This window comes from Micropterus dolomieu, linkage group LG20 (genome assembly GCF_021292245.1).
Source record: "Micropterus dolomieu isolate WLL.071019.BEF.003 ecotype Adirondacks linkage group LG20, ASM2129224v1, whole genome shotgun sequence".
NCBI classification, from domain to species: Eukaryota; Metazoa; Chordata; class Actinopteri; order Centrarchiformes; family Centrarchidae; genus Micropterus; species Micropterus dolomieu.
In genome coordinates, this window is record NC_060169.1 from 30421357 (window position 1) to 30436530 (window position 15174).

A 15174-nucleotide genomic window follows, 5' to 3' on the forward strand; every position below is an offset into this window, starting at 1 on the left:
CTGAGGGGAGAGAAGAACATACACGTTGTGTGTTAAATGAGTTTCTCATTTAACACACGAGCTGATGTTCTTCTTCAAGTCAAATACCTGCGAGCAAGGCACTGATCTCCAGTGGAGCGGATGACACCGGACAGCAGTGCCTGTCAACCCCTTGGTGTGTGTGTGTGTGTGTGTGTGTGTGGAGATGTTTGACACTCCATCCCCCTGCAGTTACTCCTCCAGGTTGGTGCCAACATGCCTGATTAAGCGAGGGTTAAAATAGTCTTTGTGGGTGGTTTGAGTCAGGGGAGCAGGAACAGGTGGCGAGAAACTGGTGAAGCTTCTATGCCTTCAGGGACATTCCTGAGTTCACACTACCCAGAGGACCCTTCATGGTTTCTGGATCTCCTACTGCACGCATGCACACACAAGGGACACCAATGGACTTTGAGTTGTGGGTAATGCAAGTGTAAACTGCCAAAGGGTGAAACCAGAAGAAAGTAACTTGAACATTAACTTTAGATGTGGAGTCATGTTGTAGGAACAGAGGAACACTAACAACTAATCTGAACCGATCTGATGCCGGTTTAAGACATGACTTCCTCACTCCTGTAGATAGATTTTTTTTTTAAAAACATCATGTACACCACATACACAAACTGAGTATTAATACAGAATCTTTTAATACTAAGTACAATACAGAAAAACAGTGGTAAACAAAGAAAAGTCCTTGTCCTTGTTTGTGCCGTTTTTTATGTCAGGCAGGAGAAAGTGAGTGTGATGCATGAAACAAGATTTAAGACAGAAAAATCATTCTAGTCTCAACAAAAGAGACATTTTCAGCTGATGACAGTAATGGTGAAAAGGGGTCATTCAGAAGGCTTCTAAAGTGCAGAGGATGCTCCGTAGGGACCACAATGCACCGTGAGTCAATAAGTCCTTTTAACTTTCTTCAAGTATGTTACAGCTCCAAGCAATGAAGAACCAAACAGTGTGTTTTCACTGAAAATCTACATTCAGTCAAGATGCCTTTGTCATGATAATTTCTTCAGACATCTAGACAACAGTCTACATCCATCTTATTAAAGAGCTTCCCTCACACTAGGGAAATACACCTTTCAGTTTTCAAAAGATTTTAGTAACTGATAGTCAGTGAGAAGTCACTAAGTGATGATGTGTTAAAGATGGAGTTTGAGATGAAGCCCTGGGGGCGTCTGGAAAGTTAAGTCCTCATGTGTGCGTGCATGTGTGGTCTGAGAGCGAACCTTTGGTCCTCTTCACTTGGTCTCGGAGAGCTTTGCAAGGCCGGCTTGGCGAAAGGCCGTTCGGTCCCTCATCTCCAACACACAGTCCCTCACCATCTCTGCAAACATGGAGGGCCAGAGCTTGTGTAGAGCCTCACCCTTCAGATTGGTGTCTGATGCCCTTTGGACCAACTCCTGGAGGTACTGCTCTACCATGGAAGCACGCTCCGATGACTCCACGGTGCCCTCCTGTGAGGAAAATAAGTAAAGCTTGCATGGTCAAGGTCAAGATAATGTCCGTTTTGAAATTCCTGTCCATGCATGATTATATAAAGTTATGTCTTAGAGAGATGTGAAATAACTTAGTAGTAGATAAAATGCTGTGATATACTGCTTTAAATTATCTGTACTGTTTACATTAGTGAGCATAGCATTGTTTTTAACTAGGAACCGCAGCACAATAGCATAGAAAGTGAAATCAGATGTGCTGTTGTAACGTGCATTCAGCAAAACATCTGTGATGGCACACGTGATAACTCCTGTGACATGTGCACACACACACACGCCAATTACACAGAGTTGATGGTGAGTGTTGATTCCTGTCTGAGGGTGCGCTGGATTTATGATAGCATACCCTGATGCCTTTTACACAACAATACTTGTGAGTTGGTAAAGCATTCTTTTGCCACCTGATGTGGCAAAACACATCACTTAATGTGTGGGACATAGCCAGACTTATCTCAACACTTCATTTTAGCGTGGGCCAGCTTTGCTAACTTTTAAGTAAATTTCAAGAGCAGTTGCCAGTTTCTCAAACCACATGGCCAGTGTTAAAAACAGAACAGACCTCAGGGCTCTCTGCGTTGCAGTGTCTGTTTGGGTAGTTGAACAGCGCTCTGCTCAGACCTTCTCCCAAGAGCTTCCCGTTGTCTCGCAGCTCCTCCGGACTCAGCCCCGCTCGCCGGCCACGCCCCTCCAGCAGGAATTGCAGCTGACGCTTCCTTCAGGGTGAAGAGAGAAGAGTGATTTAGACACAGAGTGAAGAGACACAAAAGACACCTGGGGAAACAGTGGCTGAAAGTGAGTGACACCAAGGTAATAAAGGTGTGTTCGTGTGTCCATCAAATAACAAGCAAGGTTTTCATTTGACTTGCTTAAGAAATCCATCAGCAAGAAAATTCTTTGGAAAAACACCTTCTTTCATGAGGTGACATCAATCAAACTGTCACTAAATGACGTGTTAATAATTTTTTCATTTGATAACACTTCTATAAATGTCAGTGTTTTGATTTCACTCATCAGTCAGCAGCCGGATGTGTACACGTATTAAAGGAGTATAGAGGACTTTACAAGTGATGTAAACTAAATCAAATGATGCTGTCTATCAGTACAAAATCTCACGTGATACACCATTGCACTAACATGTTCCACAGGCCAGTGCCAGGATGCTGAAATAGTCTTCGCAGGGGAGGATGGTGGCAAACATCCCATTGTTATGTCCCAGGATAATGTCTCCTCTGTGTCTGTTCTGTTGAATTGAAGGTGAACCAGGTGGTTTAAAAGCCCCTCTTACACCCAGCATAAAAAACCTGTTGTGTATTTGTTAATAGAGTGTAACCATCCATTGAAAGAACAACAGTTATAATTAGATTGTAACAAAGTCCAACTTAGTCAAAACATTGTTGTCTACAGTCTAGTCTACTAAATTGACATTTGAAAGAATTTTGTGTAATGACATTATGAATGTAAGAAGGAAAAGGAAAAAGAGTAGGCTAAAGTGACTCTTGAGAAAAAGTCTGTGACGCACATTTACATAAGTGAAGGCTTTATTTGACAAACATAATTGATAAACCTAAAGAACATCTGAGGTATCCCCAAACCCTGTGATGTTAGAGCCTTCCTCAACACACTGACCTATGCAGGAACCAAGACACCTCAATAGTGTTTCTTGTGAAACTCAATGAGCAGCTCTGTGGGAACATTAAACAAACACTGTTCCTTGTGTGTTCTGTAGATGTTATAATGGTAATCTTGTTTCCTTTCTCCAGTATTTGTTATCCAGAAAATATGCATCATATGACATACAGGTTTTAATATTTTTGAATAAGCGGTCAAATCTAACAGCCTTTAGAGTAACAAATGGATAGACTCACTGAAGGGGGACGCAGAAAACAGTGATTAAGATTTCAGTACAGAAGCAAAAATAATCTTCTTCTTCTCTGCTTTTGTGTATTATCTATCTATCTATCTATCCAACAGTGTATGAATAAGGTGAGCTGCAGCAAAGATGCAGTTATCCTAAAGTTTAAATAAAGATAACATAATACAGTTTTATTAACAAGCCAGATAATTCCACCTGGCAATTTTCCAATCTTTGGAGTAACAGTAATACTGTGTGCAGCTTTTCTTTCGACCTTTCACAATCTAGTCTGCCCTTAACCAAAGCAGATAATAAGAACCATTAAAAGATATTCATGTGCGTGACAAATTCAGCAGATTTTTGCTTCGCGAGGATGTTTTTCATTAACCAAGAGTGACAGACCTCAAGAGCTTTTGGCTGGAAATAAAGAGGAATGTTTGTGTCGAAGTGCCAAGTACCCACCCTTACCCTGAGACGCATAGTCTAATTCCCCTGGCTCCTCGGTGCCAGGCTCTGTCTCGCTGTCTCACACAAACGTGAACACACACACACACACATGCACACACAAATGTATACACGCAAAACGCTACGTACAGGCATGCACCTACATGTACAGTAGCCTATACACTCACAAGCTGTAACGCAAACATACCCACATTTAGGAATCCACACATTCTTGACATATCTAAACGAACAACATACACAGTCCAGGACACAGCACACACCTGTCATTATATTGTAGTTAATTTTATGTTGTGATTAAGTGTCTGAGAGTCTTAAGTTCTCACCTGGACTCTTCTAGCAGCAGAAGGAGCCGGCAACGTGGAGTTTCAGTGGCTGCTATATGCCCCAGTGTCCCAAACACACGCTCTGCAGCGATCACATCATTCATGGTCACCTGAGATAGACACACAAACAAGAACTTACACACACAGCAAAAGATCTTTCCAGGAGAATTTATTAGTAGTTATTATATTTGTGTCTTATAGGACTGCACTAAAAACCGAACTGATCCTCACTTCCTGTCCATTGATCCTCTGCAGGTTGAAGTGGTGGAGGCGGTAGATGACGAAAGAGCGCCAGAGAGTCAGACTGACCACTGGGTTGCCCTCTTGGTGGATGGTCAGCTGGTCCAGACGCCTCACCTGAGCCAGTGCCGCCAGCTGGGGCAAACGGCTGATGCTGGTTTCCAAGAAGATCAGGTGCTGTAAAAAAAAATTGGTTTTCAGAGAGGTAGAACTATATAGCCACTGTATTATATATTTGTTCATGTCTGTAAGTTGATCATGGCAAAGACTGGCAGGGTTAGGAGATAAATTGCGCTTGGAGAAATCTATTTAAAACATATAATGTGTGTTTTCAGTAAACTGTAAGGTGCTTTGGATAAAAATTTTATTATATTATATGTTATATGAGCAACAAGGTTTTCATTCATAATATTCAATAGAAGGAATACTATTTGTTGACTTTCTGGGCAAAAAACTTAGCTAAGACAATGACAAGCTGACGAGTAAAACTAAACTACTTGTAAAAACTAAATTTTAGGTTTAATCCAAAGACAATCTAAATTTCTTTCTCTACATTTCCCTCTCTTTGTTTCTCTTTGTGGCAGCAAGAAGAGTTCACTACTAAAATACAGACATCTTTCCTGATTAGCTCTGCCTCTTTGTGTGCATCAGGGCATTTTATGCCTAGGAGCAGGAACACCTGTGAGGCAGCGAAGTGGGGTTGAAGTAAAAGCATATCAGAGATTGTAGTCGCTAGGGTTAGTCGACACCATGACCAATGACCGCTAAATGACCTCTTTTCTTTCCCTTTGAAATCAGCGCTCTCTTTACCAGAACACTGGAAGGGTGAGAGTTGTTCTGTCACAAACACTTCTACTGAGGAGAAATTGATGAGTTCATGCAGGAGGTTCGGAATTAACACAACACGACTGTCCAACACCTTTACTGTAGTTATCTGCAGTAAAGCTGCAGTCTGTCTGATGATGCTGGATAAAAAAGTTGTACATTTGATTAATATGGTGCACTTGTTCTACAATATCCATTGCCTAACATAGGAAATGGTTCAGTGGGTAATGGCAAGAACTGATGACAAACAAAGATTATTTGGTTGTGAGAGGGCAGGTATCTGCGAGCCAACACCTCTAAAATCCTCACTTTTTGTGTGAAGTCATGGCAGTTTGGTGCTTGACAACATTCAGTATTTACTACAAACACATTTGAAGGTCAAATTAAAAATGTATAATCTTCTTTTCTTTTAATTTACGTCAATAACGTTATCCCATAGCTCATTATGCAGTGTGGCCAGTGCCCTCACCGAAAGATTGGGGAACTTGACCCTTATCCGCGGCAGTGTTGGTACAATGGCGTCAAAGTTGATGTAGCGGAAGGTTATTACAGTGACAGCTCCAGCAGTCTGAACTCCCCAGCCCCTCTCCAGGGCCTCCAGGGCCCCAAGTCCGAATAAACGCAGGGTGTCTCCATCTAGCTCCGCCAGGTGACTGTCAGAGAGGGACAAGCTCTGAACACTGCCGCTCCCTGTTTCCACAAGCCTGCAAAGTACACACACACACACACACACAGAGTCTCTGGAAATCAGTCTTGATATGCTGAAAGCACAGAATGTGCTGCCTTGTGAAATTTGAAGAATATTTTTGGGCTTAAAGTGCTTTGCTTACATTTGTTTGAAAAAGCAGGCATTGCGCTGAAAGAAGAAAAACACTGTAGCTTGATCGCTACAGAACATGCAGTGGTCTTCTCAATGTCCGATTTGTCTTGCCTAATTGCTTTCTATTCTCCTATACCACAGTTGAAGTGCCCTTCCCTGATAAGAGAGTCGTGAGAGTGGAGAATCGGGGCATGTCTCAAGGAGACTTAATCTCCCTGCCAGAGCCCAATGGTTCAGCCCTCTGGGTCTGCTGACACTCAGGGGACTTTTCAGTATAGCAGGGCATCAGATGGTTACTGGCTGCACGCTACTCAACACTGATCATTTTGGGTTCAGCCCGCCAACAAACTAATCACCCCTATTCATATTTCACACTCTTCCAATCTTGCTGCAATAGAAAGTCATAGTGATTAGAAGACTAATCCTTTGATTACAGAACTCAAATCCAAGATTCTTGTTGAGACCAATTTTTAGAAAGTGTGTGCTGAGAGATAGAACAAGAAAAGGAGATGAAAAAGGACAGCAGACATACTGTAGACCGAGAGGTACACATAAAGAAACAAAATAAAGCTTTGCAGTGACTGAAGCTTCTTTGAAAGGGCCACCTTTGTTGCACGTACAGTAAGACTGATTTCCCAGGGGTGACTCCTCTCCATACAGAAGGAGGAGGAACAGTTTCATCCTTTGTGAGCAGCACAAAGGGGATCAGAGATTTGAAGAATTAGGCAAAAATTTTACGGTATTATTAAAGGCCATCTTCAAAATAAGAGAGCAGAGAGAGAGAGTAGAGCAAGAAAAGCAGAGAGACAAGAAAAGAGATGGAGACAGAGATCTACTTTTTAAGTAAGTGATTCTTATTTTAGTTTTTGTCCTAGACAAAAAAAGAAGATTATAGTATAAGAGGTTTTTTTAAATCATACGAAGTCTTAAACACAATGTCTTGGAAGATAAAAATATCATATTAAAGCTTTTGGTTTATTACATACAGTTTATAAAAGTCAACCCAGTCATATTGAAATGAGTTGTTTGGTGCATCATAGTAATATGCTTTTGATTACGGCTGCAACTATCGAATAATCTCTAGATCATTTTCTTAATTAATCTGTTGAAAAATGTCAAGGTGAAGTCTTTAAATTCCTTTTTTTTTACCACCAACAGTCTACAATCCAAAGAAACTCTATATACTATCACATAAAACAAAGAAAAGCAGCAAATTGTCACAAGTGAGAAACAAGAGAGTTGAGTATTCTTGAAAAGTGAAAACAGTGAGGATGGTTGATATGTAGTCACTAACCAGTAATCGTAGTGGAATATTCCACAAGCCCACATCATATGTATAAGCTGCTGCAGGAGGAACATGACACGATGTTGACATCAGGTTCTCAGTAGGTGATACTCAGTCACTTTAACTGATTCAGTCTTGTGTAAAAGACAGGTGAATGGGCTGTTGCCTAAGGAGACAGCAAAGTGCAGGACCAGTTCAGACCATGGCTTTCTGTGTGTGCTGTCTGCTTGTCTGTGTCTAGAGAAGTACATGGTGCGACTGCCTTGGAGTCACTATTAATTAGTTCAGTTAGCTTAAAAAGTACCCTTTGCGAGAGCTATAGCTTAACAAAAAAGCAATAAATTACTTAACAGTATACACAACATCTGGAATAATCGTGTACAGTCTGAACCTCCCAATAAATCAGTGACCGACAAGATTCATTCCATTCAATCATCATATTTTTGTCCAGACACATTACTCTCACATGATACCTAAGGTTATTCTCCATGCACCCTGTATGAAAGCCATTCTTCATCAAATGTCGAGGGATGGTCATGCCATGGAGATACTAAGAGAACTGGATATGGTGGGGCATTTGCAGCTTTTACTCCAAAGACCATGATTACAAAACACATGTCTGTAAAACTGTTGACAGGTCACCTTCAACAACCCCCAAGGTCAATTATTAATCTGGTTCCTTGTTACACTACTAACTTGTTAAATTAACATGGCCATTGACAGATGTGAAAAGGCCTCAAAACAGTGGATTCTTGCAGTGAGTGAAACTACAAAAGCAGGTATAAGAGCAAATAAGTTAAAAGATGAGTGTACTCTTCCAGATCCTTAAATGTGCATTTTAATGAAAGAGCACTAAAAGCAGGTGTAATACTTAAAGTATTAAAACCAGACCTGGTAGTGAAGACATTTTAAAGTTGCAAAGTCCAAGTGTGTCCTGTTGTAAGCCCACAAATGGACAGAAACATGGGACTTGGCCAGCAATAGATGGGGAGGCGCCAGACACTGAAAAGCAGTTTAATCACCAGATATGCCACGGCCCCGAGATGTAGGATTACCAAAGGCAGTAAATCAGGAGGAGTTGGAGAGCGGCGCAGGAGACGGAGCGTAACATGTAGATAAGTCACATAAAGAATGAAAGTAACTTGTGTGCGCCTGGAAGTGTGCCAACAATATACTTTGTCACATATTGTTCCCACATAATCACAGCTGAAAGGCTGCCAGGTGGCCCTGGACCCTCTTCTTCCATGAGCCCAGCAGCTAACTCTGAGAGTGAACAGAACAAGGCTATGAAGACCGGGCGAAGAATCTGTCACATTTATGCCGATCCTGCTCTGGCATATTAGACTGTGAATCTAATTCAATTAGGGCTATCTCACTTAATCCTACAGGAGTTTTAAAAAGGACATCTGTCATCTCTCAACAACTTAATCCCCCCCAAGACATGGCTTGTAGCATTCACATGTCTCCAATTGCCTAAATACTGTGTGGTAGTGACGTATGAAACATTACTCTCTGAGCTGTCTTTTCAAAAGAACATTTCATCATTTCACTCCGTTAAAAAGTGAAAACAAATAGCTCAAGTGGCAGTTTGTGGTGCAGTGCAGATGTTAGGCTTACTTGGGTCTGAGTCCTACATACTGTTACTGTGAAGTGTGTTTCAACAGTGTGTGGCAGTTCTGAATTTCAGGTTTCATTCTAGGAAGCTGCTGAACTTCTTTCTCACCATTGTGAAGATAACTCATTGATTTATGTGCCTGCAAAACCACCTGTTCAGGATCTCAGCACAGCTCATAATTAAATGAATGTATGAATAGTACAAAGTGCCTTTCTGTCTCCTCACATGGTGACCAACCCCACTTTAGGATTTCTGAGTAATAACTCCTCCACTGCCATGCAACCCATGCTCCCATCTCTCAGGGGAAATGAGGTCAAATAAAGCCTAAATTCTTTGCACAGAAATAAACTCCTGCTAAATGTGCTGTCAACATTCACTTTAACCTCATTCTAATTTCTCACCACAGAAGGGGTGCAAATGCCAACCAGATATGACATTATGTTAATTTTTTCCCTAATCTTCATCACATTTAACTATCTTCTTAGGCAGTGTAATTTTAACCCTTGATACAAAAATACGTGATATAAAATACATTTTGTTCGCCATGGTGATTGATTACATATATTAACTGGAAAAATGTGTGTAATAAATAGGGATGCCCCAGATGTTTGGCAACCGAAATTAATCGGCCAAAAATAGCAAAAAAAAACAACACTTTCGGTGTTTGACCTAATAAGTAAAAAGACTAAATAAGACTAAATAAATTTTACAGAACAATTACATTGAAATGTTTGTAGTGTGGACGCATTTTAAAGTGCCCGAAAAACATGCAAAAATCACCGTTTGCAGACACTGTTCTCCTGAATTTTCTCCAAGCACATCCACTCCATCTGTGGCTGACAAAAATGGTCTGAACCACTTTGAGTGTTTCAGTCACTCATTTGGTGTCTATACAGTAGGTGTCTTTACAGTATGGAAAATTAATTGGATTATATTCACAGAAAGTATAAAACATTAAATGCGTCAATTAGTAAGTAAATGGACACATGTAATTTACTTTATTGGACCCTCTCGGGCCTTGGACCCACCCACCATAGTCTTTCCAAATCCTGCGGGAAACACTGAGTAAAAAGCACATTTTAATTTAATTAATTTAATTTATGCAATGGTAAAAAAGGCAAAATAAACGGGAAAAAAAGTTAAAAACATTGTTCGGTGTCATTATATCCGGTTTTGGCTTAAGCCAAGAATTTTCATTTCGGTGCATCCCTATAAATAAATTGAATCATTAATGCACTATTTGCAACTTTTTCCTTTTCCCTGTCTCTGCACACTCGTAATATTTAAAGACGCTATTTTCAGAATTGCACTGCAAATTTTCTGAATCCTGAATGAAAAATGAGAATACATAGCAACAGATCTCATCATACGAAAAGGACACTATGAAGACCTTTTTTTCTCAATTTCTAGATTTCTTGAGAATAATCATATACATTGTTCTGATGTTTCTAAACTTAAATCAATTAAAGTTGTATTTTACACCTAAATTGTCTCTAATTGAGATGATAATTCTCAGAAAGGAAATAGAGGGCACTCCTCAGTTTGTTACTCAGGAAGAGACACACACATACACGCACCAAGAGGTTGCCCTGCTCCCAAGGCTGCCACTGAGCAGATCCAGATGTGTGGATGTGCCAGGTCCAGCTCCTGAACTAAATGGGAAACCAAGAATCTGTTGAGATTCTGGGGTAACAGGATTATAGCTGCAACTCAACATAAACTGTCTCTTCTTGGTGCAAAAGAATAACATCCTCCTGCTGTTAGTAATTCCTGGGAATTCTCACCCCCAAGGACCTGATGCATGATGTAAAGCACTAGTGAGGCCAGAGTTTTGACTCACAGGCCTCAAAAAACAGAGACAAATTCATCCATATTTGCTCCTTCAAGCTCTACATTGGGGAGAATGGATTAATTTTCTTTAGCATCAAGTACTTGGACAGTTATCTGAGGTCATCTGGGCTGCACCGTATAGGCATTATAATCCTTTAATAAACCCATGCACTGTTGAACAAAACATCCTTTAAATTTCACACCTACTAAACACATACCCAGACATTTTGAGTATTTTACCCTCTGACTTTTTAGTCACAGACCTTGCTTCTCTTTCAGCTGGTGGTGCTGTGGTTTGTAAAGGCCTTTGTTATTTTGCCACTCAATGCAAGCCAAAGTAATACAACTCCCAACTCATAACAGTGTGGTAGAATGAATCGTGTGAGTCCTGTTTGTCACCATAACCTCTTAAGCCACATGACTGAAATTATAATAGACCCTGTAAAGGAAAGCTATTGCCATTGAGGGACTCTGCTTCGGGGGCATTTTCATATCCTGGTACAGGAAGGAAAAGCTGTCTTTGAAACATGTAATAATAGTCCTTAAAACAGCCCCCACTTTCATCTCAGCCCTCCCCCTCATAACTCATCCAGACCTGGATCACAATCTGTAACCAGGATGATCTCTCTACATGTTCTATTTAGACTATTCTCTGTACTATAACTACATGTTTTGCCAATTTCAGTATTCAAGTTGATGGCTAGTGAACACAGCTCAGCGACCTTCTCCAATGAATGACAAAGTTAGCTTTCTTCAGTGGGCTGTATTATGTGTGTGTTTGTGTATCTATGTCTGTCTGTCTGTACTCCAATTTTCAATTACCTCATGTATCATTGCCTGAAGAAAAATTCCATTCTACTGATACAATAGAGGTGTCATAATGGCAGATATCTCAAAACCTTGTCAAATAAAACCAGAACTATCTGCATGGCTAGATACCACGAGGGAAGATGTGTTTTGTTTTTGTTTTTTTACAATTTGTGTAACCAGATCCTTTACTTGATTTTACAATACATTTGTCAGTCTGTAAATTATCATGGAGTCCAACAGTGTCACGGTCTTGGGTTTTATTGTGGTGTTTTTCTGTTATTTTGTTAAATGTTCTTTGTGTTTTATCCATTGCCTCTGTTTTCTTGTTTAGGTTTTGATATTGATCTTTGTTTCCTTGTTCTCTTTTGTATTTAGTTTCTTTTATGCTGGTGTATTGTCGGTACCTTTACTTCCTGTTTTACTGTGTAGTTTAGTCTGCTCCTAGTGTGTGTTGTCATGTTTTACTTCCTGTGCTTGTCTCTGATCGTTTCAGTGGGTTCACCTGTGTCTAATTAGGTTCTCCCTCACCTGTGTATTTAAGTGGTTGTCTTTCTATCATCCCTTGCCAGTTCATTGTTTTCCATGCCAGAATTCTCCAGTGCCTCGCCTGTGCTTTTGTGGATTACTTTGGATTTACTTTCAGTAGAATTATTCACCAGTTATGTTTTGGACTGCTTTACCACCTCACCTGTAAGTTTCACCCTGTGCTGCAATAAACCTCCCTTACTCACCAGTAGCTGCTCTGTGTCTGCATTTTGGGTCCAAACCTCTGTTTCCAGCATTCAGCCAGGTGGCTGATTCTGACAAACAGAACTCATAAAATCTATAATCAGTTTGTATTTCATAAAGTGACTAGTTACCTGGGGTGGGTGACTCTTTATTTATTTATTTTTTTTCCGTCTTTGACTTTATGTAGACGTATATGGCAGAGTGGGTGTAGACACACATGCATTTTTGTCTTACTTGGGATCTCGTGGGCTGTTGGGACGGCTGTTGGTGCGGAGTCTGCTCTCTGTTCCACCTGATGGTCGTTCTGGTCCTGAGCCTGGGCTTACCCGCCTGATAAAGAGAAAACAATTCTTTTCAGAACCCTCTCAGATGAAGGAGAAGCAAGTCTTGAAAGCCAGGCTCATATTAGAGGGATTTTAAAATCCAAACCAATTTTGAAATCAGCTGAATCACAAACATATGTAGACAGTTACTGCAAACATGAGACTGGTTTAGAATTATCAACCCAGATGAGTCTGCCAACAGCTCTGAAGGGTTACAATTGAATATATAACAGATATTCCATGCCCAACATCATTTCCCAACCAAGGCCTCAGACTAGATTTCCCTTCCAATGGTCAGGAGAGGAGACTCATGAATACTGTAAAAATCAAACCTCCTGGAATCCAAACACCAAGATACATTCATTCCTCATGTTTTCGGGATCCCATCTGAGCTACATTATGTACAGACTAACCAAAACTAAATAAGACCGTTGTAGTGTTTGTCATTTTGACATACTGTATAAAAATATTTACTGAATCCTTCACAATTTTATTCCCCCCAGCATGAAATCTCACCATAAATATGCCTAACTAAATAAACACTTAATTTAACAGCAGCTTGAGAAACTGAGGAAATTCAATAACATTTTCATTTCTCATTCTTGATGTAATTGACGAATATCAAATATATAATAACAGATCCTTCAGCCATTCTAACTGCTCTGTGAGGCTGTTTATAGGCACGGTGCTGTTTACTGCTAACTGCTGAATGCTGATGTTAAACTGGTATAATGTTTACCATGTACACCATATCAGTTTACCATGTCAGCATGCTAACATTAACTAATTGGCACTAAACACAAAGTACAGCTGAGATATTAGCTTTGCAGGTATTTGGCACCATTAAAGTTATTACAATTCATCTTCAGGGGGGCATTAATGTCTGTACCAAGTTTTATGGAGACATTGTACTAAAAAACCCAAATGTAAACCTCATGGTGGTGCTATAGGAAATGTCAAATCACCCAAGTGGTTGACCAACCAACCAACTGACAAACACTGTAATCCATAGCCTAAAAAGGCCAATATATCAGTTAAGTTCAGTTTAAGTGACTTAAATGTTCTGCTGATGTGGCGTGTACCTGGGTTCATCTGGAGAAGGCTCCTGTGTGAGGCCATTGGTCTGGGCAGGGCTGTGGACAGGGCTGTTCTCTGGACTAAGTTCTTCTTTGGCACCATTTGTTGGTGGCGGCTCCAGACAGGCCCTGACGCCCTCCCACTGCTGCGCTGCATTACGGATCGCCAGACGCCGCTTCTCCTTGATGAACGAAACACACACAAACAAAGGACAGAGAAGGTTTCAAATGACAAATCTTCTTAGGCAAAACACAGAGGGCATAATGAGCTAATGGAACCTCTGTCTATCTTTACATAATCACAGGCAAATGTCTTGCTTGTCTCTGAGATATAGTATGTTGTTGAAGACAGTATGAAAACTGCTTACTGGCAGATATCACACTTCACTAAAGTTTGATCTGAAATTGTATATGCATGTGTTGGTCCATTTCATTTGCTTCTGTTACCACAGCATTGTGATTTAAATGCAGTTGGCTCTTACAGCAGTAAAAGTGACATCCCTACCCTGCAAGAGAGAAGATTTCCTTGGCCAAGCAGTAGTTTCGATCTGCTCAGTTATGGAATGTGCCACTCCCCAATGCAGGGGTGAGTCAGTACCAATTCATAGTGAATCCTTTGCCCTTACGAATTCTTGGTTTCGGCATTCAATATAACATTGTCTCAACACCAGGGATTAGCTGGAGTTAGGTTACATTGTCTATGTGTTCCGCACAGGGACCATCTCTCAGCAAGAGCAACCACTGCAGTGCAGACACTGCAGGAGGACATCAGCATATATACTTTCTCACACATGCACGCACACTCACACACACAGATAAAACTGATGCCTGTGCAAGACAATTTAAAGAAATAAAGTATAATTTACAGACCTATTGACCCATTGCTGTGGCTCAGGAGAGCGGGTTGGCCGTTAATCGGAAGGTCGGCGGTTCAATCCCTGGCTCCCCCTGCGTGTCGAAGTGTCCTTAGGCAAGATACTGAACCCCGATTTGCCCCTGGCGGCTGTTCCACCAGTGTATGAATGTGTGTGAATGTTAGTTTCCGTTTGAGCACTTAGGCTCAGTGTATGAATGTGTATGACTGTAGTGTAAAAGCGCTTTGAGTGGTCGAAAAGAAGTACGGAGCATTTACATTTGACTTATCTGTGTTGTGCAATAATAACTGTTTAAATATTAAATGTGCAATACTCTTGTGCTACTTCTGCTACTATTTTAATCTGATATTTATATACATCTTTATATACCAACTTTCTATTATTATTTATATTCCTTTTACCATGATGTTTAATGTGTGCAAATGTGACACAGAATTTCCCCTCGGGGATCAATCAAGTATTTATGAGTCTGATTCTGATTCTGATTATTGTCCAAATACACACTTAATCTTGGCTTTAACCTGGATCCCATAATTATAATGGCCTGCTGCTGCCTTATACTATAAAACACTGGATTCAAACTAAAGCACATACA

The 15174-nt window shown here is 40.5% G+C and overlaps 1 protein-coding gene across 1 annotated transcript in view; it reads right to left on the reverse strand.

The window, feature by feature from the left end:
- Positions 1-639: 639 nt before the first annotated feature.
- Positions 640-15174, reverse strand: part of LOC123958940 (leucine-rich repeat-containing protein 49) — a 30808-nt gene continuing 16273 nt past the window's right edge. Inside the window, exons 12-18 of the mRNA XM_046032724.1 lie at positions 13711-13886; positions 12540-12635; positions 5686-5920; positions 4383-4568; positions 4152-4261; positions 2071-2224; positions 640-1472 (exon numbers count right to left, since the gene is read on the reverse strand). Coding sequence (XP_045888680.1) covers positions 1257-1472; positions 2071-2224; positions 4152-4261; positions 4383-4568; positions 5686-5920; positions 12540-12635; positions 13711-13886 — 1173 coding nt within the window. The 3' untranslated portion in view covers positions 640-1256. The remainder of the gene's footprint in view (positions 1473-2070; positions 2225-4151; positions 4262-4382; positions 4569-5685; positions 5921-12539; positions 12636-13710; positions 13887-15174) is intronic.